Source organism: Esox lucius, chromosome 22 (genome assembly GCF_011004845.1).
Source record: "Esox lucius isolate fEsoLuc1 chromosome 22, fEsoLuc1.pri, whole genome shotgun sequence".
Lineage (NCBI taxonomy): Eukaryota > Metazoa > Chordata > Actinopteri > Esociformes > Esocidae > Esox > Esox lucius.
The window spans coordinates 6637340-6660934 of record NC_047590.1 but is presented as its reverse complement, the minus strand read 5'-3'; the positions used below and the strand labels follow the sequence as shown (position 1 = coordinate 6660934).

At 43.6% G+C, this 23595-nt stretch overlaps 2 protein-coding genes across 3 annotated transcripts in view; one reads left to right on the top strand and one right to left on the bottom strand.

Moving 5' to 3' along the window:
• Window positions 1-856: 856 nt before the first annotated feature.
• Window positions 857-16092, top strand: LOC105022086 (opsin-3). Its single transcript, XM_029116740.2, has 4 exons — window positions 857-1878; window positions 10049-10374; window positions 12810-13043; window positions 15343-16092. The coding sequence occupies exons 1-4, from the start codon at window positions 1512-1514 to the stop codon at window positions 15673-15675; spliced, it is 1260 nt and encodes a 419-aa protein (XP_028972573.2). The 5' UTR covers window positions 857-1511; the 3' UTR covers window positions 15676-16092.
• Window positions 13522-23595, bottom strand: part of LOC105022087 (beta-galactoside alpha-2,6-sialyltransferase 2) — a 23792-nt gene continuing 13718 nt past the window's right edge. The window contains exons 2-7 of one of the 2 annotated variants that reach the window (XR_004575162.1): window positions 21717-22631; window positions 20627-20724; window positions 18863-18964; window positions 17593-17767; window positions 14447-15017; window positions 13522-14389 (exon numbers count right to left, since the gene is read on the bottom strand). Coding sequence is in view for 1 of the 2 variants with exons in the window: in XM_034289793.1 (XP_034145684.1) it covers window positions 14770-15017; window positions 17593-17767; window positions 18863-18964; window positions 20627-20724; window positions 21717-22620 (1527 nt within the window). In the remaining variant the exon portion in view is untranslated. Of the gene's footprint in view, window positions 15018-17592; window positions 17768-18862; window positions 18965-20626; window positions 20725-21716; window positions 22632-23595 lie in introns of both variants that reach the window. The other variant, XM_034289793.1, reaches the window with a different exon arrangement.

Sequence of the window (23595 nt, the reverse complement as noted above, 5' to 3'; positions counted from 1 at the left end):
GTATGTTAGTTACTGTCAGTCATAGTAGTAAGACATTTGAACATAATACATTTTAACAAAATGAGCATTACTGAATATTAGTTTGTGTGTTTGTTCTTGTTTGTTACCGTCAGTCTAGGCATACTGAAATTCATAGAAAACATGTATAGGCCTACAACTAAAATGTTGCATATGGTAGGTTGTAACATTTTATGTGTTGTTACAACTAACCCAGATTCTTGTTGTTACAACTAACCCAGACTCCTATAGTCATGAACTAGCTTACCTTACAGCTAACAGGTAAAACATTGTCACTAACAACTTGCATGAAAGATGTCTAGATGTCACAATAAACATGATGAATTTAATTACATAGCTGGCAATACTATCCCAAAAATGTATGAGGTAAAAAAAAAAAAGTTCTTGCCTTAAAATTAGTTTTTTCCTTTTAAAAATGGTTGTGTCTGCCACAGGGTGCTGCTACTTCACATGTGAAATAAGGACTGAATTGAGCATGTGCACAGTGAATCAGATGATTCGTAACTTTTTCCTGATTAGAGAAATTGGAAGTGTTACAACCGACCCGGGTTACAACCATCCCCTACTCCTCTCCGTGTTTTAAACCACATGCCTCCACTGTAGCCATACCAACGCCAGCAAATCGTCCTCGTTCAGCCAACAGTATGAAAACTGCTGGCTACGGGGGATAACATTGCAACCGCATGCAAATGCAATTTTTTAATGCAAAAAATTTACCTCTTAACTTATTGGCATTACAGTGTTATTGCTATTCATAACACCTACTCTTAATGAAAGACTCCATATTAACCATTATACATACGCGTCTTCCTGATTTAGATTTGTTAGGCAACGGATTTTATAATTATTAAAATTGCACCTGTCTGCGTTGAGTTAAATGGGGTATAACAGGCATTTATCTCGGTTTGGTAAAATAATATTGCGTCATTACATTGCGCTCCATTCGCCTTCATAACCAATTGTGAATAGCCTACGAGTGGCCAGCCAAAGGAGCGCGCTCAGTCTTTAAATTCTGGTTGGAACATGGTGAAACTGAGAAGCTACAGGATTGTAATTGTTTACAATAGTCTTTGAAGAGCGACAAACCAACTTAAGTAACATTTAATAATATATGGATTTAATAGGTTTATTTTACGTATCAGACATTGTATATTGGTTTTAGGTTTAGGATTTAATGATGGAACGTGATCCGATTCCTGTTTGGATTCCTTTGGACTAATTGGTTAGTGATATTGTCTATATTGACAATAAGCCCTTTATTGTTAATGTTCATATTTGCATTCGCACTTTAAACTTTAACTGTTGCTTAAAATATGCAGTTGCATATCAAGCGTGAATTGTGACATAAAACAACGTATTAGGTAAAGCCTCTATCTCGCACGAAATGCTTTTGCAAACATTGGAGCGATTTTTCCAGACTTTTATTCTGCAAAAACATACCTCATTTTAATTAATAAGCTACTGACATTCTCGAATGTGGACCACTACAAACGATGTTTACCGAGGGGGCGAATCGAAACTTCAGCTGTAATGGAACCAGCGAGGACCCCCTGAGCTCTCTGGATGAATGGAACGAGATCCCAGCGAAGAGGCTTTCCCGGACGGGACACCATGTGATGTCCGTCTTCCTTGGATCCATTATGGTTTTTGGTTTCCTTAACAACCTAGTGGTGTTGATCCTGTTTGTAAAGTTCAAGACTCTGCGGACGCCTGTGAACATGCTTTTGCTGAACATCAGCGTGAGCGACATGTTGGTGTGCCTCTGTGGCACCACACTCAGCTTCGCATCCAGTCTACACGCGCGCTGGCTGTACGGGAGACATGGGTGCATGTGGTACGGCTTCGTCAACTCTTGTTTCGGTGAGTTCAGTAACCCATTGCCATTACAAAATATTCACAGTTGTTATTATAAATTCGCCATTAATGTGTTTGTTCGCGGTGCAAGTCGGTGTCCGTGCGCTCTTGCGCGCGTTTTTTTTTGTGTGGTTATGTTCTCTGTTCTCTTTAATGAAAAGACAATAATACAATTAAGAGGACCCTGTTGACTCAGATGTCAATCTGTTACGTCTCCAAGTTTCTTCCCTACAGCGTGGCATTTGCAAAACTAGCTTTGTCTGCCGCATTCCGCCTGGAAGTCAGCACAAAATAGTATGAAAATTAATGCACTCAATATACTGCAAGACATCATCTGCTAAATTCCTTAAATGTGAACGAGTAAGTACAGACCAGAGTTTGAATATTATTATGATTTAATTATCACTTCATTATCATTAAATGATCACGCAATACAAAGGCGTTATTAGGTCCTGTTTCTTAAAATGGAAATCTGATACACTTTTCAAGTAAACCTAAAATTAGGCGCTATTATTCCACCAATGTCCTACAGTGTGTCACCTTTTTCTTCACTGCAAAAAACTGGTAGAGAAAAAAGTTTAGGCAAAACAGTTTCAGCTGTAAAGCACCCCTTCCAATGAACAAGGACCCTTATCTCTGCCTTCTTGCTCTCCCGTCAGCCCATCCCCCTTTATCTCTGGTTTGAGGGGCAAAACGGAGGCATTTCTCAGAGGTTGTGACATTGCATTGGCCACATGATACAAATGTTTTGAAAACAGACTTAGAGGCCTTCCTGCAACCGGCATAGTACAGCATTAAACGTACATTAGCTTCTTACTTCATAGCCCAGCCTTGCTGCTAGTCCACCTGCTGCAGTTATAGAAAAGCAAGGTTTTCTTAGTTCACAAATCAGGTACATAGGTTCCTTTCACTTCCAAAAAGCCTTGGGTAAGTTTATTAAGAGAGCAGCAAAATTGTAACCATGCTCTTTCAAAACAGTATTCTCTTTCAACTGTTAAAGATGCCTGCATGTCTATTCCAGATCTTTGTAAAGGGTCTTATTTATCCCTTGGGACAGTCAATGTCAACATAAGTGTAGTCAAAAGCACATCCAACGCCGTGCTTGTTCATATCGAGCTGCTCGGTCAACCAGGAATTCTTGAAGTCTAGTCTACTACCTCAATTGAGTTCTCTTGTCCATTTTTGGCATAATATGTATGAAATTTCACTCTCCGCATTGTTTCAAATTTGCTGCAGTTGTTAAGAATCTTGAGCTTAAGATCCTGTTTAATCTCAATCTATCTTCAAGTCTCACAGAGGTACTGAGTGAAAGGGATTAGACCACTGCTATTTAAATGTAATACCAATGCCTCCCTGTAGATTGCATTGGTATCAGGATTTTCTTCAATTCAAAGGGCACAGAACATGGAAATCCCAAAACGTATTTCACTACAGTTAGTAAGGATGTCAAGAAGAACAGCAGGCATTCCCTAATGACAGTTAAGTGGCGAGTCCTTTATGGACCCGTGTTGAGAGCTGGCCGGCTCTCAACACGGGTCCACATTAGCGTTGAGAGTGGGTCTGTGGGACGGCTTGTGACGTGAACTCTGAGTGGTCTTTGAAGGGCCAAGGTGTTTCTCTACAGTCCCACAAACACAGACACACATCAGCCCACCAACTCACTCTCTCCATCAACGACCTGTTTCTCACTAGTCCACAGCACTCAGCCCAACTACTGTCCAGGTTGTGGCTAGTGGGATGCCGAATTACTCAAGCAGGCATCCCCACTGAAGTCGTGGTGCTGTGAGTAAGTAGAGAGGTAGCCGGGAAGCAAGCCGGAAAGCGTGGGTATATTTCTGTGGCATACAGTGTTGTGCTTATGAGAAACCCTCTTGTGAAGACATGTTCAGAAACTGGAATGAGCTGCACAAATGTACTCCCATTATGAGGTCGATATGAAGGTGGGGTCAAGACTACAGCTGTTAAGTGGGATGGTCACTGTCTCCTTGTATTGATCACTACCTAAATGAAATGGAGGTCTAAGAAGTGGATAACCCTTTCAGTGCTAATCCTGCATCAGCAACCCTTTCGATGGTAAAAATAAATACAAATAAAAGGAAAGCCTAAAAAAGCAACATTGTAGGTCCACCCTTTCCGAAAAACAGCATGAAAACATCATACTCTTCTTTGGGAAAGCCATCTCAAAACTCTTTGTACCACCTCAGACGTGTCTCATTATCTAGAATAACGCTGATTTCAAATACTCACTCAGCCATGGCTGGGCCCAAATCTTTTAACAGTAATCTGGTGGAGTGCTATTAAACATGACTGAACTGCATTGAAGATTATAACTCCTCAAGTCACAGCAGATTATCCCATAAATTAAATTGGTGCAATTGGACCAAGGCCTGCCAGCCTCATCTAAATTGGCAATTTGCAACACTACCTTTTTTGTTAAATCTGAAAAAGCTGTTCAGGCATTCTGCTTTTTCCTAACTTTCAACCAGAACAGGAAGTTACGTGGGTCAACGCGTGAGGGCACATTCGATCCCCGATCACCTCAGTTAGCCTTGTAGGCGCTTGAGCCTCCTGAGGGATGATGCCAATTGGCATCATCCATGGGGTTTCACATCCAGTAGTCAGCTAGTGTCACAGTTACAACTGAATTAGCGCTACGACCAATGTGAAGCCCTGCAGTTAAAACCCTACAGTAAACACAACCAAACACTCTGATTCTGAATACACGATAACATGAATACATAAAAAATAGTGCTGTCAAACGATTAAAACAAGTAAGCGCGATTAATCGCAGAATCCTCTGTAGTTATCGCAATTATAGAATGTGTTTACATTTTGCCCTTAATACACACTTTTCTGTTTAAAAAGCAGTGCATTATGGTACTGGTCAAGGTATTGTCCTTTGATGTTTAGGCTGAAATGTGTTTAGAATAGGGTTCATGTGGGTCAATGCAAACATTAGATTTCCTGAAAGATGTTAGCCAAAACCAAATACTTCATAAAGTATCTCTATTATATTTTTCCCATATTCAACCAAATGCATGAGGTAGGCTACTTGAATAGGCAGTGGGATACTGTAAGTCATGGTGGCTAGAGATGTTAAATACAAACATTAAATCAGGGTACATCTGTACAATAATTCATGCAGAGCAGTTTGCTAATTCCACCATGAGAATATGCTTTGGTGGAAACATTAATGCTTAGATTAGCAAAGAAATTATAATAATGACAACTTACCATGCTGTAGTGTTAGCAGGTGACAAGAATTTCGAGTCATGTCCTAGTGGTAATTGATATCTTGTGAGATGGCTAAAAGGAATGTCATTAAACATTTTGAATAAACTGATCAAGTTCATGACCGAACGCACAGTGGAAGACCAACAAAAAAAGCTGTATGCATCTGATAAATAGTATTTAAATGTCACTTTCTTGTAGAGCAGAAATGTTTGTCCGGTCAAGTGCTGGTTCAGAATCTGGCATCGTCAATGGAATTACTTCAGTTTGGCCTCATAACATTTTGAAAACAAAAGTTGTTTTTGTTAATTTTCGTAGTATTAATGTATCTTTGTTTTTCTCTTATTATTTATGTATTTTTTTCTCTGAACACTTTCTCCTTAGTTTTAAATGGCATTAAAAATATTTTCAGGCTGCCTAAGACGTTTACTATAGGCTACATGAAAATATGAGCAGTGCTGTAATTTTGCTGTTAGGAAAAATGCAAATATTTACAAACCCAACCCTGATTGAATGGTCTAAACACTCTGTAGCACCAGTTTGACTCCAGGTGACACTGTCAGTTTTTGTTTTTATATTTTAGATCAAACAGTATACACTACAGTACGTGAAATTAAATGATAACTTAAATTATTTGTGTGGTTGGTTATCACTCACCCATAATTTATTCACATTAGTTTCTTAAAATATTTTAGCGTTGTAAATTATTCTGTTAAAATTATTGAATTGGTCAAAATCTCATCTCTGCTCATCACCCAGACTGCCAGTAGTCGGATAACCATGTCATGTAATCCCTGTGCTACCTTCATCTATTTAGCTAGGTCACCGTAGTGGCCTGATAGTAGCTGCCTATATCTACAGCCGAGCTTTCTGTCAAAATCAGCAGGTCAGTTCTTCAAAGTAGATGAGCCATTCTTAGAAGAGAGGACAGACAGTGATGTTGGCCTACTACCGCATTACTTTGTAAATAGTTTGGTGAAGTCACCAAGAAAAAGAACAAATCCCTTTTTTTCCCATTCTTGCTTATTCAACAGTTGTACCACTAATGTGAGGGACTACGCCAGCAAAAGCTCAGAAATGGAACTTTGACCAACCGTCTGGATGATGCTACAAGACAGAAATGAAGGGGATAACATGCATGGTCTCAGTCTTACTTACCAGGCAAAAAGAAACTCCCACAACAACCTACGAATTCCCTAATCAGTTTACCGCCACGTTATAATCTTTACAGTCCGGGACAGCTCTGAACCTGGCAGAGTGCTCAAGCTCTAAAATGATCTGTAATTCCCCACAATTTTGGACCCCGACCTTGTGGAATGGGTCCAAACTGTCTAACTCATTCTGCTTTCTGGTTTGACTTGTGATCCTTAAGAATCTATCCAAATATTGTACTCAGAACATGTCTCATGTGACCCCATACATGACTTTAAGAAAATGTGTCCAAAGTTGTCCAAAGTTGTATCATACACCTTCAGCGTCTGAATTGCTGAATGTGCTCATGGCGTGATGCAGCTTGAGTTATCGGCACTGCATCACTGCGTCTTGTAAAACTACAGAAAATGTCCTGCCAGTTGCATTCGGTTATGTGACAAAATGCAGTTACTTTCTAAAAGAGACTTGGAGGACAACACACCAAATGAAAAGGCTAATTCCTTGTGAAAAACCTTATGAAAGTCAAAAGAGATGTGTATAATATATCATTTCAGGAGCATTAGTGGAAAATCTTATTCACATGTGATCAGGGACTCCTACAAGCTATGTACAGTATATGGAAATCAATATGGAATCTCAGCATGTGAGAAAACCAGGGATGATAAAATGCCAGTGGTCTAACTCAGACGGTCTCTGTGGAGTTTAGTCTGATAGTGATGTGAAAGGAGGTTGCTTTACAGAGATGAACTCATCTGTACTGACAGGTCGCCTCCCAAGGGTCAACCAGAGGGAAGAGCCAATCACTGTCCTCGCCGCTCCTAGCATCTTCTCCGTCCTCTGGTCCTGGAAAGGGGGGTGGGTGGGGGAGTGTGATTACGTGCCAGGCACTGATTGAGTCAAAGAAATGTTACCGGTAAGGAAAGCCGAGCATTCTGAATACGCTGTCTGAATTTACGGGCACGCGGCCATCCGTAACATGTCATGTGACCGTATCACATCGTAATAAATATATATTGGACTAATGTCGAAAGATTTACATTTCGCTCAGATCAGGCAGGGCTCAGCTGACTTTATTAAAGCAACACAGAGACACCCAGACTCCCCGGTACAAAATAGCGTTCATTGTCAAGGTCGTTTGGTCTGAATATTGGTGGTGGCACAACTTCTAACCATCCTTTCCATACCCCTGGCCGGTCGTTAAGAGCAGACGCAAGCTTGACGGAGGTTGAAAAATATGTTTTGGTTTATTCAGAGTGCAGTACGATTCTTGCTTTTAAGTCCTAATTAACTTAAAAAACTATATAGGCTATATTCTTCAGCTAACACCAGCTTACATACTATCTACACTGGTTGGCTTAAACTTACTCATAACTCACTGTTATAACTAACTAAAATACCTCACATGTGACCCTGTTCCTCCACCTCTTCCTCTTTGCTGCTGCTTTGAGCAACAAGGCACTATTTAATTCACCTTATTAGTGATCAGTTGTTGCTTTTTAGAGTTCAAGTATATCCTTATCAACTGTGTGTAGACTTATCTACCTAACAATGTAAATCTAGGCTACTTTTTACTACTTACGTTTTGGCTTTTTTGAAAGAATGTCCAAATCATGCAAATGCTTTTTTTGACTGCCATTATGGTGTGATCTAAAGCACATTGAAGTAAGCTATTAGCTAATGCTAAGATAACGTTCATAGTTCACTAATCAAGGATACAATGTTTGCTGCTAATACACTTATAGGGGTCGCTAACTTTTGAAAAACTATATGTTTTGAACAATACCATCCAAGAGTGTAACATGCTATGATTTCAAGGTTTATTATTCCCTAGATACGACAACAGTAGCCTAATATGATCACAGCCAAGACGCTAAGTAAATCAGTCGAGTCCACTTGTAAAATACTTTGCCCAACATACCTGACATTGTATGATATTCCCCAAGGAATGATAAGAAATCTCGGAAAGCCATATTTTCCACAGGACACTGAAACAGGATTTATACGGATTTACGGGGCAGGAACAGGCAAAAACGTTTGTGGTGTAACAGGTGCGATCAGAGGAACTGTAAACCTTTTTCTGTTATGTATTTTCTAAATCACGTTCAACAAGACTGTCAGAGTTTCAGTGAAGTTTCACCCTTTAGACCAGCCATGGTCAACTGACAGCCCTCACTCCCTCTTTGTGCGGCCTTCGTTCCCTCAGATAAATTTAGAAAACTGTAAAAGTGAAAATATATATATATATATATATATATATATATCATGTTTGACCTTAAATTTGTTGGAACCAAAATCTATGCTGGAAACAAACATGTTTCAATAATTTTTTGCCTGTTTACATATAAAACAGTAATTTCAGGGTCTCAGAAAGCTGTTGTGATGTCTTTCTGAGAGTGTAGCTGAGAGTGTGCTGATGTTTGAGCCATAAAACTCTTGATGAAACCAATTACAGAAGACTCCGTACAAGCCAAAATATCATAGTGAAAACAGCCAAAAAACCTATAGCGTTCAAAGGGTTAATAATTACAATACATGGACCTGTGCCCCCTGATGACCAGTACATAAATTCTGTGGCCCCCTGATGACCAATACATAAATTCTGTGGCCCCCACCACCATCCAAGTTGCCCATCCCTGCTTTATTAGACAATGTGGACAGTGATCCTCTCAAAAAAACTATACACGTATTTAAATAAAATATGAGGGACATGTTTTATTTGATGAACATGTTCCAACTGAAGAAGTCTGGCTTTAAATCTCTATTTAGCACCATTATAGAAGCATGCGCTTGAACTGAGGCATAGTCGTTATGGGAGATGAATTACTAACACTGACAAACTGATGGGTACGACTCTGTCGTAAGACATGCTCCAGAAATGTTGCGACTTGCGAAGGTTTTTACCAAAGCTTTTAAAACCTGCTTTGGGCTGGATTTGTCAATGCCAACCTTAAGGTTATGTTATTTAGTAAGGCAGGTATATTTTAGCAATATGGTTATATGTAAGTGACAAAAGTGAAGTCATAATGGAGTACCATTATGCAAAGAATATTGGACCTAAAGCTGGGGTTGATGAATAGATTCTCCTAACCAATATGTTTTTTATCGAATGGCCGAAGTATAATTACAATAATGTACAAAGAAAACGGATTCACCACTGTGTACTGTAGATGGATCAAAATTAAGCCCAAAATGACACTCTTTGAAAATAACACTAATTTCAGACCATAATTGCATCGAGACACTCACACAATGTCTCTCATTTTGTTGTATTTACATGGGAAAAGATTTCCTTTTATATACCTTTTTTGATGAGTTGCTTATAATTGTAGTATTATTTCAATCTGGCACTAGAATAATGGCGCAGTTTGCTTTCAAATGTAACTGAAATCCACACTCCCCCTTTTTATTGCAGTGGCTGCTAGATACATTTTCACAGCTGTAAACTATTTTGTAAATGGTGCTGCCTAAAATAGCTATTTACAAGAGGACATAAAATGTGTTCTCTTTACAAAATGGATCCTTTTACCTGGGATTTAGGGCTCACTCTAGGGCTTAAAGCCAAGCAGGAGACAGTTAGTTTGCTTTAAAGGGCAGCACCGTCACAGCACAGTAATCTGTCTCAGAAAGTCTTGAATAATCTCATGTAATAACCAATAATGGTATATTACTCTCCCACTAACTCTCTCTCTCTCCCTCTCTCCCTCCTTTTCCCCTCCCTCTTTTTCTCCTCTCTCCCTGTCCTCATTTCTCCTGTCTCTGTCTCTCTCGTCGGCCTCTATTCTGCTCCTCTCAGGAATTGTGTCACTAATCTCCTTGGCTGCCCTCTCCTATGACCGCTACAGCACCTTAACCGTGTACAACAAGCGCGCCCCAGACTATCGCAAGCCTCTACTGGCCGTGGGAGGCTCCTGGCTCTACTCTCTGTTCTGGACAGTGCCCCCCCTGCTGGGATGGAGTAGTTATGGCCTGGAGGGGGCCGGGACCAGCTGCTCGGTCACTTGGACATCCCGTACCCCACAGTCCCACTCTTACATCATCTGCCTGTTCATCTTCTGTCTGGGGCTGCCTGTATTGGTCATGATCTACTGCTACGGGAGGCTGCTCTACGCTGTTAAACAGGTCTGACTCCTCCTCATGGGTGCCCATATCAAATGGCCTCAAATTTCAATAAACCATATGCCATACACCAAGGCCGTAGCCATGGAGTCAACATTGGTGGGTACCAAATCAGCCGAGGGTCTGGGGGTCCCCCAAGAAAAACATTCAAAAATATTATATCAATAAACATTGACTCGCCTCTTGTGCTACTGTATACTTCTATCATCTGACTGGTACTTATTTTCTCACTGCTCTCAACTTTTCTTTTTTGAGGCTGCCCAAAAAACTGATGAATGTCACTGCCACCCTTCCTCTTGTTCATGATGACACAAAGCTGACTAATAAAACTGCTGGCACTTTAATCAAACAAACACTACTAATGCTATTTATCATAAGCAAATACAGTATACTAAACGAATATGCAATCAATTAAAACGACTACTCTCGGCATAAATAACACACGCAGCACAACATAAATGACTGACACTTTACTAAGACTTCACGTGGGCTTTCTGACATTTCTAACAAAATCATTAACGTAAGACATTAACGTTAGTTGAATACGCACATGAGCACCATTGTGATGGTTGATTGATTAGCACTCGCAAATCGGCCAGTTTTCACCAAAATACACTCCATGCAATTACTGATGCTTTTTAGCAAACAATTATTTATTTCCACAATTACAGTTCCAGCGAAAAATGACGCTGTTTATGTTAAAACTATCACAATCGAGAGGAAGATACATGTCACACTCATATTACATTTTAGTTATCCACTTTTTAATACATTTTAAAGTAATAACAGGGTACAGTGTTTGTCATAGATTGTACCTACCAACAGCAATCGACCGATGGCTTCTGCTGGGGTACGGCAACAACACTTGGAAAACCCACACGCTAGAACTGCAGTAAACCGCAAAAACTAGAACCGGTAGTAATAATAACGGCAATTTGTTAAGGTTAGTTATGATTATGTATACAATTGCTGATGATGATTTATTCATATATATATATATACATATATATTGTAATTACGGCCTTGCCCCAATATACAGGTGCTGGTCATAAAATTAGAAAATCATCAGAAAATGTATTTATTTCAGTAATTCCATTCAAAAAGTGAAACTTGTGTATTATATTCATTCATTACACACAGACTGATATATTTCAAAAGTTTATTTATTTTAATTGTGATGATTATAACTGACAACTAATGAAAATCCCAAATTCAGTATCTCAGAAAATTTGAATATTACATAAGACCAATACAAATAAAGGATTTTTTGAAATGTTGGCCAACTGAAAAGTATGAACATGAAAAGTATGAGCATGTACAGCACTCAATACTTAGTTTGGGCTCCTTTTGCCTGAATTACTGCAGCAATGCGGCGTGGCATGGAGTCCATCAGTCTGTGGCACTGCTCAGGTGTTATGAGAGCCCATGTTGCTCTGATAGTGGCCTTCAGCTCTTCTGCATTGTTGGGTCTGGTGTATTGCATCTTCCTCTTCACAATACCCCATAGATTTTCTATAGGGTTAAGGTCAGGCGAGTTTGCTGGCCAATTAAGAACAGGGATACCATGGTCCTTAAACCAGGTACTGGTAGCTTTGGCACTGTGTGCAGGTGCCAAGTCCTGTTGGAAAATGAAATCTGCATCTCCATAAAGTTGGTCAGCAGCAGGCAGCATGAAGTGCTCTAAAACTTCCTTGTAGACGGCTGCGTTGATCTTGGACCTCAGAAAACACAGTGGACCAACACCAGCAGAAGACATGGCACCCCAAACCATCACTGACTGTGGAAACTTTACACTGGACTTCAAGCAACGTGGATTCTGTGCCTCTCCTCTCTTCCTCCAGACTCTGGGACCTTGATTTCCAAAGGAAATGCTAAATTTACTTTAATCAGAGAACATAACTCAGCAGCAGTCCAGTCCCTTTTGTCTTTAGCCCAGGCAAGACGCTTCTGACGCTGTGTCTTGTTCAAGAGTGGCTTGACACAAGGAATGCAACAGCTGAAACCCATGTCTTGCATACGTCTGTGCGTGGTGGTTCTTGAAGCACAGACTCCAGCTGCAGTCCTCTCTTTGTGAGAATGAGGTGACCAAAAGTCAATGCAAACTGATAGATGGACAGACGAGAAAGTCTGACACATACCTGTGGAACAATACAAGGTCCATACACGTATAGTCATCCCATTTCGGACACGCAGTGTTTTGTTTTACGGTACACTCATGTTACATTTAACGTGTTTTCTGACAGAGCCAGGGCAAGCATTTACCTGGTTCCAGTTGGCCTTTTCAGGACTTCTTACAATCTTGGGATGTCCAATACCGAGCGTTTATATCGTACTCGTACCTCACCAACGAGTGTGGCCCCGGTGTGTCGCCGTTACCGTACATCGGTACAATCAAATACATAAAATGTGTGTGTGTGTGTGTGGTCATTTCCTCTCAGGTGGGGCGGATCCGTAAGACCGCAGCACGACGGCGGGAGTTCCACATCCTCTTCATGGTGATCACCACGGTGGTGTGCTACCTGCTGTGCTGGATGCCGTACGGCGTGATCGCCCTGATGGCCACATTTGGCCACCCGGGCCTGATCACCCCCATTGTGACGGTCGTGCCCTCCCTCATGGCCAAGAGCAGCACCGTCATCAACCCCCTCATCTACATCCTCATGAACAAACAGGTGAGTGCAGCATCCATAGTAGGAACGTTATCATTCCTCGCCAGAAACTCTGTTCTTCGTCCTCCTCGGTCATCACCCCTCCCCTGGTCAAGTATCCGCTCTCCCCTTGTCAAACATCACCCGTTTAAGCTTCAGCCCTTCCCTGGTCAATCGTCAGCCCTCCCCTGGAGAATTATATTTCGGTCTCCCTTTCAGTCGTCATCATTATTCGCTATTTATTCAAAATTCTCTGCAATGTGCGAGTCTTTAAAATATCCAGTTGTCATTTACTAAATATAATATAGGACTTTATTATTCACCAATCATTTCTGTAGGCAGACATTAATTGTGGGACTTAGTAAAACACCTAGTCAAGGCAAGTACTAGATCTTTATTCAGTTAAAAACAAGACATGTACTTTATAAAACCTGACAAATTATGTTTATTACAAACTGATTCATTCTATAGAAAATTATCTGAAAAACCAATGAAAAACCCAAAGGTGTCAGTGAATTTTATTACAGCTTTCCAGCTACATTAGATCAGCCAACATTTACACCAGTCAATTTAGTTATCTACAGATTTAGTGTTTCAAAAAGAAAAATGACATTTCTATTGCTGTCTTTTTTTGTGCGTTCCATTCACATTGTACAGTAACAAACTGAAGCTTATTCCCTTGCGCTCGTTGTTGCTAACACCTGGAAGATGTAGCACAGACAGTATTACCTGTACCTGCACATAGGCATCATTTGGCACAGTATCAAGTCCATAAACACAAGGCAAGACAGTTCATAACTGTGCCTCAAATATAATTAAGAACTGCCTGCATTCACTGTGTTGTATTTCACAGAACTTTCTACTTAGTGTGGCTGTAGGATCATGTGAAGGCCAAAGAGAGCAACTGTCTGGGTTACTATCTGGTCACCAAAGAGCATTCACTTTAAACAGCATCGATACATATGCTGTTTCAAGTGTCCTCAGTATATATAAATGTATATACTGAGGACGCGTTTGTTTAGTGCTAAAAATAACTGAACCCAACCGCTCCCTGAACTGACCAACTAAGGTTGCCACTGTTTTCAACCACAGGAGAACATAATTCCTTTGATCACAATTGAACTGCTCATATTCAAACCCACCATCTCAAGTAAACTCTTTACAATTGCATTTCTTTATAACATTCTAATCACAGCGAACTAAACATGACTGGAACATGAAAATGCACTACTTTTCAATGGGCTTTTGACCTATGTACAGTATTTCAACCTGTTATAACTTCCACATTTTCAGCCAGACACACCACAAGAACATGTGTCAGAACAGTCTCGTAACTCAAACCTTAGGTTAAATGTTGAACCATCCTTTCACTCACTCACTCACTCACTCACACACACACACACACACACACACACACACACACACACACACACACACACACACACACACACACACTTCCATTGAGTGTGCTTCAATATAGATTATAACATGACTTAACTTCCTAACTATTGCCATCCTCCCCAGCAGCAAGAGCATTTTTCTTTTCACTAATCCAGCTCAGTGAAACGTGTAAATTAAGGGTTTGCCTCTTTAATTATTCAGAAAAACACTTTCACTGTCTTGTTACTACTTTTAAATGCCCCCCCGGAGGTCATGGCCCAAAACCGACAGAGCCAAGTTAACGTGGCCTCTTCACTCGCTCCGTTAGAACGGTCACTCTCAGTCTGCTTGGTGGCCACAGGTCAAGGGTTCACGGCCCACAGTCAAAAGAGCTGAAACCCGGTAGGGTGATCTTGCCTTTGGTCTTGAGGTCGTTCAGGGAGCCAGTATTCATCTTCTGGACTAGGAGCTTCTCGTACAGTAGCGGGTGGTAGGCCCCCAGGGTGCAGGCAGCGTCGTAATACCGCTCGTGGTAGTGACACAGGTCGGTCTGGCGCAGCGAGGGGATGTACTCATAGACATGAACCTCCTCGCACAGCGACATCATCAGGAGGATGCCTGCAATTGTAAGGACAAATATGAATGAATCAAACCCAACGCCGGGAATCTCTGCATCGAAACACGATGGTTTCCATTTTCTGGCACTGGTGCTTCTCTTTTTTAAGAAATATAACTTAACTAAATGTTTGAGTATTTTATTGTTTTTCTAATAAATAAAACAAATACGTGAAAGGTTCCTTGGTTGGTGTAAATGCACTTTTCGGGTGAAGTTTCCAGAAAATGCATCGGAATAAATGGGGTCTTCTCTCTCTCTCAAAAAGAAAAGGTTTGCACTAATTTAACTCCACCACAAAACAAACACATTCTTTCCTCTCCCCTGCAGTTCTACAGGTGTTTCCTCATCCTGTTCAACTGCAAGGGGCCCAGCTCTGAGAACTGTGTCTCCTCCATGCCCTCCAAAACCACCGTCATCCAGCTTAACCGACGGGCCCAAAGCAAGAACGTAGCCGCCACACCCCAGCTCTCCGTCACCCCCAACCTCCATAACCACAGCCAGCATGCCAACACGGAGGGCAGCATCAACGACCTCCAAGCCTGTGACCAGATCAACCCAGACTCCACCTCCTGTGGACAGCCATGCACATCCCTGACCACCCCCCAAAGCCCTTCTCGACCCAACTCCGCTTTCAGCCACGTGAGAGATGCTGTCCAGTGAGCCACGCCGCCACGTGACGTCAACCCCCGAAACAGGATATGATCTCATACCAGACATCTGTAATGTGGCCCCACCCAGTGTACCACTGTGGCATTAAGGCTCCGCCTTGACGCTCCGCCCAGGCAATTGTTACGTGGTGTCGTCCCACATCTGTCCACGCGGCCGAGGTGCCCGCAGTGTCACGTCGCCCGAGAACTCATTCACGCTCATGCGGGTGATCCCCTCCACAGCGTCCCCCAGATGGCTAGCAGTGTGTTCTACCCAAACAGTGACCTGCTCCGTGTCGTCCCCCCTGTAACCTCAGTGTGATCCATTATCCATCATTACTCGGGTTAAATAGTAATGGTGTAAATATCCTCCTGTCCGGTCTGTGGTAGTGATACATTAAAACCTAATAAATCCTGTATTTTTCCTCCACAGCAGTCTTGTGTGTTCCATAAATAGATCCCAGAGTAGTAGACGGACTGTCGCCGTGACTCCGGCAGTCTGTCGCCGTGACTTTTTTTTCTTGAATCCCTGAGCTGACAAAGTGACAAATCTGTGGTCGATAAGGCAGTTGATCTCAATTGCTCCAGGAAGTAACTCTACAAGACTAGCTGCAAAATGACGTACACAGTTGACATATCAGAATGTAGCGGAAGACAATCAATCAATAGCCTAATCAATCAATAAGGCACAAGGGTGTGTAGAACATAGCCAATATAGCGCCGGTTATCAGCCAATCAGGATTCAGGATTTGAAGCATCCGTTTTATAATTTACAATAACAGCTGAGCTAAAGAGCATGATGATTTATGATGTGGTCTGTGCAAACTTGGCAGGAAGTACATTCAGCACAGAAGTGACTGACGGGTGAGGAGGATAAAAGCTCCTGTTTGCATGCCCGCATCTCCTGTCTCGTCCACTAGGGGGCCATGTTCCCACTGAACAAAGACATAAGACAATTGTCCAATATTGACTTGACTGAACTGCTGATCCAACCAATATTTGCCGAGCCGGATGAAAGCCAAGCCAGAACCAGTTATACGCAGACCTTCCGGTGCCTGGCTCGTCCAGTTCCTGGCTTTGTGCATCGACGTGCCTCTGCTGAACATTCGCTGGCAGCAGAACACTTGCCTTTCGTCAGCAGCGCCGCTTCTCACTGCCCAATTAACCGTAAGCCAAAACACTGAAATGAATAGCCTGCACCGTTAATTAAACTGCATCAAGTCATGGCTGTGCCTCACTGGAAGATACAGCTTGTGAGTGTGCACCCTCTTATTACCCAGAGTACTTGTTGGGCCATTCACCAGATCACCCACCTTGGATCTGGGTATGCGAGCATGCACCGGTGTGTTTTTATCTGTGTGTGTGTTTGCCAGTAACAAGGTAGCATGCTTGGGGCAACACAACCCCCTCAAGCCCTCCTGCTGGGATTTCCGGAATCACCATGGGGGTCTGTGCCACTGTGAAGTGTACCTTAGAAGCAGAACCGGTTCTCTCCTGATTCTTTGTGCTTTTGGTTGGTGCCTAAGTGCCAATCCTATTACACAGGTTTTGGAATGGCAGGGCTGTAGACGCAGGACTCAAATGTGCATGATGCTGAACATGTCACAGCAAAACACTATTTTAAAGTAAAACAGGTTGATTTGCTCTGACAATGTTCAGGATATAATTTTCCCCCATTGCAATTTACCCCCTTTACCCCTAATATTGCCACGGCTCCTATTTAGGGGGTGCACATTAGCTGCATGTCTCGTACAAGCCAAGGCTCGAGCCAGCCTTCCATTCATCTGACGTCTCAAGTTAAAGCAGGGTTGCCACCACACGTGTGATCAACCGTTCTCCCTCTCAAACAGACCCGACTAGAGACGGCGGTCAGAAGGACCGATAGGTGGACGGAGGGGTGACCAGGGTGTTGTCTGGAGTGCTTATTCACCGATGAACCCCGAGGAGGGGGGGTTGGGCTGGATGCTCTCCAGGAAGTTGCCCTGGATCACGTCCCACAGCTGCCAGATGAACTTGGGGTGGAGGATGTAGAAGGGCTGGTTCGGGTGGAGCCGCCGCCGCTCTTTGTACGGTGTGAACAGGTCGTAGTCTGGGTTCCTGTACCACTGGAGAGGAGAGAGGAAGGGAGTGTCTGTCAGCATCGGGCATCTCGGACGGCGTTAAACGGAAAGCTGCTACTTCGGTCGGCACAATCGTGACGGCTGCCTCCGCACAACTACTGTAACAACACGCGAAAAAACGAGTCGCATTCCTCAGATATCTCGAATTAGGACCGCGGTCGTATCGGTCTGCGGACCTGCAGTATGTTTTAACGCCGTAGCTGCTGTGTGAGTATTACAGGGATGGCCTGGGTCCTGTGAAACTGTACTGACTGACTCGGGGCAGAACAGGAGTCATACACCTGACTGGACTCGCAACACCCGGAGCTACAAAGCCGCAGGAAGAGTTCTGTTCACAGACCACTGCTCACGCCAGAGTCCGAGTTTAATTGCAAACAGTCATGCGTGGATGTTTTCCGTGAAAACCCGGGAGAGCGTGCCAGGTGGTCTTTGAAAGGCAAGGTTTGCAAAGCTGCTGGTCATATCCCCGTTCCCCACAGCAAGTCAAAAGTAGATATTGATTCTTCCGCACAACAAACCCCGTATTCTATATTAGAAGGACACTTCCAAAATGGCACCATATTCCCTAAATAAAGCACTACTTTTGAGCACGGTCCATAGATGTAAAAGGGGAAACAGCTTGCCATTTGTCGAGGAGCCCTTGAGCAAGATCCTTAAATCATTTTCGCCACAAGTTGCTTTAAAGAACGTCCGCCATAACTAAAATGTGGTTTGAGAAACCTACACAGAGCTCGACAAAGCCCATCTGCTCCATAAATGGGTTGACGCTGACGGTTTAGTGGGCCAAATGTCATCCTTTGATCTGTCACTCACTCAGGCTGCTAGATGCCACACACCGTGTTGTTAAAGCCTTTGGTTCTTCCAACAGTCACACAAAGGGAAATTGAGCAAATCTGAACCATTTAAGCATTAAATGAAATTACAGTGACTTGTTTAAAATCCATTCTGGGTCTGAAGCCAATTTCTCGGTAAGTCACAATGAATGTGTTCAACCATCCATATTATGTCCTAGCCATACAAAGCAAAACCTGCCCACACACCCATACGGTTCTGACAGTGAGAGGCAGCAGACGGACTCACCCTGGGCAGGTCTACAGAGTAGGGTGCTGGGTCCCAGGCCACCAGACTGATGCCCTGATACAAGGAGCTGGTGTTGAAGTGATACCTGGGCAGCGCTGGGATCTGTACACAGACACATTAACCAACACATAGGGGCAACGGTTACATTCAGCATCACTCGAGGTATATAGGTGTAACGGTTACATTCAGCATCACTCAAGGTATATAGGTGTAACGGTTACATTCAGCATCACTCGAGGTATATAGGTGTAACGGTTACATTCAGCATCACTCGAGGTATATAGGTGTAACGGTTACATTCAACATCACTCGAGGTATATAGGTGTAACGGTTACATTCAACATCACTCGAGGTATATAGGTGTAACGGTTACATTCAGCATCACTCGAGGTATATAGGTGTAACGGTTACATTCAGCATCACTCGAGGTATATAGGTGTAACGGTTACATTCAACATCACTCAAGGTATATAGGTGTAACGGTTACATTCAACATCACTCGGTTTATAGGTGTAACGGTTACATTCAACATCACTCGGTTTATAGGTGTAACGGTTACATTCAACATCACTCGAGGTATATAGGTGTAACGGTTACATTCAGCATCACTCGAGGTATATAGGTGTAACGGTTACATTCAACATCACTCGAGGTATATAGGTGTAACGGTTACATTCAACATCACTCGAGGTATATAGGTGTAACGGTTACATTCAGCATCACTCGAGGTATATAGGTGTAATGGTTACATTCAAGTCAACAGGTGTATAGGGCTCTATTTATTTTACTCAAAGCTCTCTGTACATTCTGTACGTTGTGCGTGTATCTCAGGAAGTTGTGTCCCCCTGGGAATAATCTCGAATTGGCATGAACCTAACAAAAACGCAGCGTTGTGTCAGCACAGGGCGAAGGGACACCTCGTCGGTGAGGGTGACATTTCTTCACCTTGTTTAATTGATTTCAGTTTTTGTTTGTGAGGCAAGCAAAAAAAAATGAAGGCTTTCAAAAACACTCTCTCTCTTCACACCCCTATTGTAAAATGTTCAGATGGGCATCTATTAAAGGGGATTGAGGAGAGCTCCTTCAAAGCACCAGTCGCATAATTAAGACAGACTCTCTTAATCCTGATCCCAGTAATCCACATACCTAGCACCATCTCACATGATGCAGGGAATCAGCCTATCATGTACAATTAACTCGTCTGAAGTTACAGCATGCAGTCCATACAAACGTTGCCAGTGTGTGGCTGGTTTTGAGATTTTCTCCTCACTTCACTTCTGATTGTGTATTCAGCCCAACCGTCCACTTGTAGGCAAGATGAAACTTAGCCTGAGGGGTGGTGGTAGGAGGAGGGCTGGAGACTTATCAGTGGGGTTGAGTGGGTGAGGATTAGTTACACCCTCACTCGTTTCATCACTTCAGGGAGTCTTTGATGGAAAACAACACGTTGAAATTTTTTTTTGTTTTTTTTACAAGGCACGTTGACTTCTCGTATGCAGCCATAACTGGCAATTGGGGTTATCAGCCTTCCTTACGAAAAGAACAACAGCATCCCACTTCCTGACTCCGCGATTCGATCTAGCAACCTTTTAGGGTTAAAGGTGAAATCCCAGGCAAGACTTGGCAACCTGCCGACCCAACACGTACACCTACGGCGGGACTACTCCGAACCAATTCCTCTGTCTATCAGAAGGTCCTTGTGTAACGGGGGAGATGGGTGGGACAGGGGTGGGAGATGGGTGGGACAGGGGTGGGAGGTCTAACCTGAGAGTTGATGATGCGGATGGTGGTCTTGTTGCCCACGTCATTCTCATATCCCTCTGTGGGAGCAGAGTTGAAGCGAAGGACAGCCTCATGGGAATCTGAGAACAGGGACCAGAATTAAGAAGCATCCAACAGCATATGAGACCATGTGCAATTGTGTTAGTGAATGGTGCAGAAAGAACCACCATCAAACTTTGTCCAGGAGAATTCTGTAAATCCCGCCTCCCCTCTTCCTTTTCCCCTCTGCCCTTAACCCTCCACTATCATGTTCATGTGTATGTGTGACACTAGATACACTGGAATTGTCCCAAAGCAGAGCAAGTGGGATTCACGTTTTGAGTCACTACTGAAATCCTACCACTGGGAGGCAGCAAACCTCTTTCCTTGGAGGTTTTAGGTGTTAAACTCTATTGATAAGGGGGCCTGCATTACTGCCAGGACTCTTCATTCTTGTCAGGACACGCATGCTATTCATCACATCGAAATTACAGATCCACGGGGAGCGAGAAGCTAATCTGATACTATCAAAATAAAAGGCTACTGAATGAATACAAAGCGGCGGCGTCTCAAGAGCCAGACGAGTAAGGACGTGTTCCCACACACTGATATTGACAGACCTCTACCAGTATGTGCAAGGAACTTTACAGCTCAGGTACAAATCTTAAAGATGAATTAAACCTACTGCTGCAAAGCACTGTCTTTATTTACATTGGGGCAAAAGGTGTTACATAAATATGGTAGATCAGATCTTCCCAAAACTGTCCTGGTTATGGATTTTGCCCTAGTACTGCAAGGCATCATCGAGTTGAATCACTGCGTCATCGCAAGTCTACATAGCCGCAGGACGTAGGGGTGTTGGGGGTGGGGCTGCCCCCCCAGGGATCGTCTCAGGACCCCCTGACGAGACCGCGTAGTAGCCCTCTATCGTGGACGTGCGTCGCCACAGCGGATGAGCCTGCACTTTCTGTCCGCCAGGCGCGTTTTACTGTGGAACACGGGCACGTGTCTTTTCCGTGTGGTAATTCCCAGCAGCCCCTGACCAAAAGATCTTGCCGCGGCTTATCCGTGTAACCTGTCCCACAACACTTACCAATTTCGTTCCCGAGGGAGGAGTGAAGCATGGCTCCGGCAGAGGCAACCACCGCGCACGACTTGAACTTTGACCCTTGGCCCGACAGGTGCTCGAGGGTCAACACGGGCACCAGCTTGTCCCAGCCGAGGCCGGAGAAGGGCTGCTCCGTCCCGTCCAGGGTCTTCAGCCTGGCCCGCTCCTTCAGCTCACAGAGCACGCCCCTGGCGTCCTGTGCTTGTCCGCGCCGCCCCCTGTAGGCCACGTGGTGCTTGTTCAGGGACACCCAGTTTCTCATGGACTTCTGGAGGCGCGGAATGAGCATGGCCACGGAGGCGTCGCCATGCCACAGTCGCTGGACGACCGTCTTGGACTGCGATAGGTAGGAGTTGTCCCTCCTGTGGCCAACGCCCAGGCCCCGCTGGTAAGCCCTTAGCAGGCTGCCTCTCATTCGCTGGCGCTCCCTCTTCTTCCGTTCTTCCGCTCTTTCCTGATCCGCACCCTCCTTCTGGCCGTTCACAGTGTTCCGGGTGGTCCCCCCGGAGGCCAACGAAGCAGCCTTCCTCTGGGGGTCCTGTTCCGCTCCCCGGGCCTCCTCACGGATCCTCTCCCGTACGGGGCCGGGATCCTGGTTGGCGAGCAGAGACGAGGACGTCACGTCCGGATTGGAGGCCCTGATGCCCCGTTGGCTACCCTGGATGGAGGCCAGACGTCGGGTCTCTGTGTGGGCAAGCGAGGGGCGCGAGCGGGGCTCCATGGCCCGGAGGTCTACGAAGTTGTAGAGCAGAGCCAGAAAGATGAGCAGCCAGGCCAGCATCGCAACCAGAACCAGCTGACCCCACTGCTTCCTGGTCGGGGTCATGGTGGAGGACCTGGAGGTCATGGTGGAGGACCTGGAGGTCATGGTGGAGGACCTGGGGGTCATGGTGGGAGGACCTGGGGAGGGAGGGACGATAAAGACTGTTTTGAAGACTGTCACCTGACGCAGGGTAAGGTCTAGGGTCCCCAAAAATCAGGAGCCCCTCAAAAACACATCACACAAATACATTTCAGCAACATTTGTAAAAGGAAACACAAAAGCACCCTGTTTTTGTCAGATCTTTCTATTATAAAAATAGAAGGCCTTAATCCCTGCTGTACCAGTAGAGAAAATGAGAACAATAATCAATCCACATTTCCTGGTACATTTTACACTTTTCGAAAGACTAATAATAAATAATAAAACCAAACTGGGGTCCCTTGAGGTCAGTGATTATGCAGCCTTGATTTCCACACTAGCCAGATTTAAAACAAATTAAAAAAACATGACATACACTGACATAAAAAAAAGTTACACCTGCTGAATATGACTGATTTAAAAAGAAATGGGTTGGTCGTCAGGAACCGTTTGACACATCTCATCCCCTTTGCATCGGTACTGATCCGGCTGTTGAGCCCTCGCTTTCCAGCTCATGAGTGGTTTGAGAATTATTCATTGATTTACTCAATGTCATGACTGAAACTAGTTTGGACCTAAATTATATTTATAGTCTCTGCCCTCTTTCCAGCTTGTAGTCATATAAATCAAATGCAAAACATTTAAAAAAGATAAATGATAAATCTAAGCAGTATTAGGTAACAATGTCCTGTCCAATAGCTGATACTGAAAAAGATTCAGCTGTGAAAATGCTTACCTGTGTGTGTTAGTCATGCAAACGTTCAGCGAACACAACCACAAAACCCTCAAAAAAGCCTGGAAACTAACGAATACCGTGGCAATTTGATTGGTTGGTAGAATCTTGTCTGAAGATTATGTACAACCCCGTTTTCTAAAAAGTTGAGACGCTGCATAAAATGTCAATGTAAACAGAATGCAATCATGTGCAAATCATTTAAACCCTATATTCAATAGAAAATAGTA

Coding starts and splice junctions, on each gene's coding strand:
- LOC105022086 (XM_029116740.2), top strand. CDS start 1,512: ATGTTTACCGAGGGGGCGAATCGAAACTTCAGCTGTAATGGAACCAGC. Junction 1,879..10,048: donor CTTCGTCAACTCTTGTTTCG/GTGAGTTCAGTA, acceptor TGCTCCTCTCAG/GAATTGTGTCACTAATCTCC. Junction 13,044..15,342: donor ACATCCTCATGAACAAACAG/GTGAGTGCAGCA, acceptor TCTCCCCTGCAG/TTCTACAGGTGTTTCCTCAT.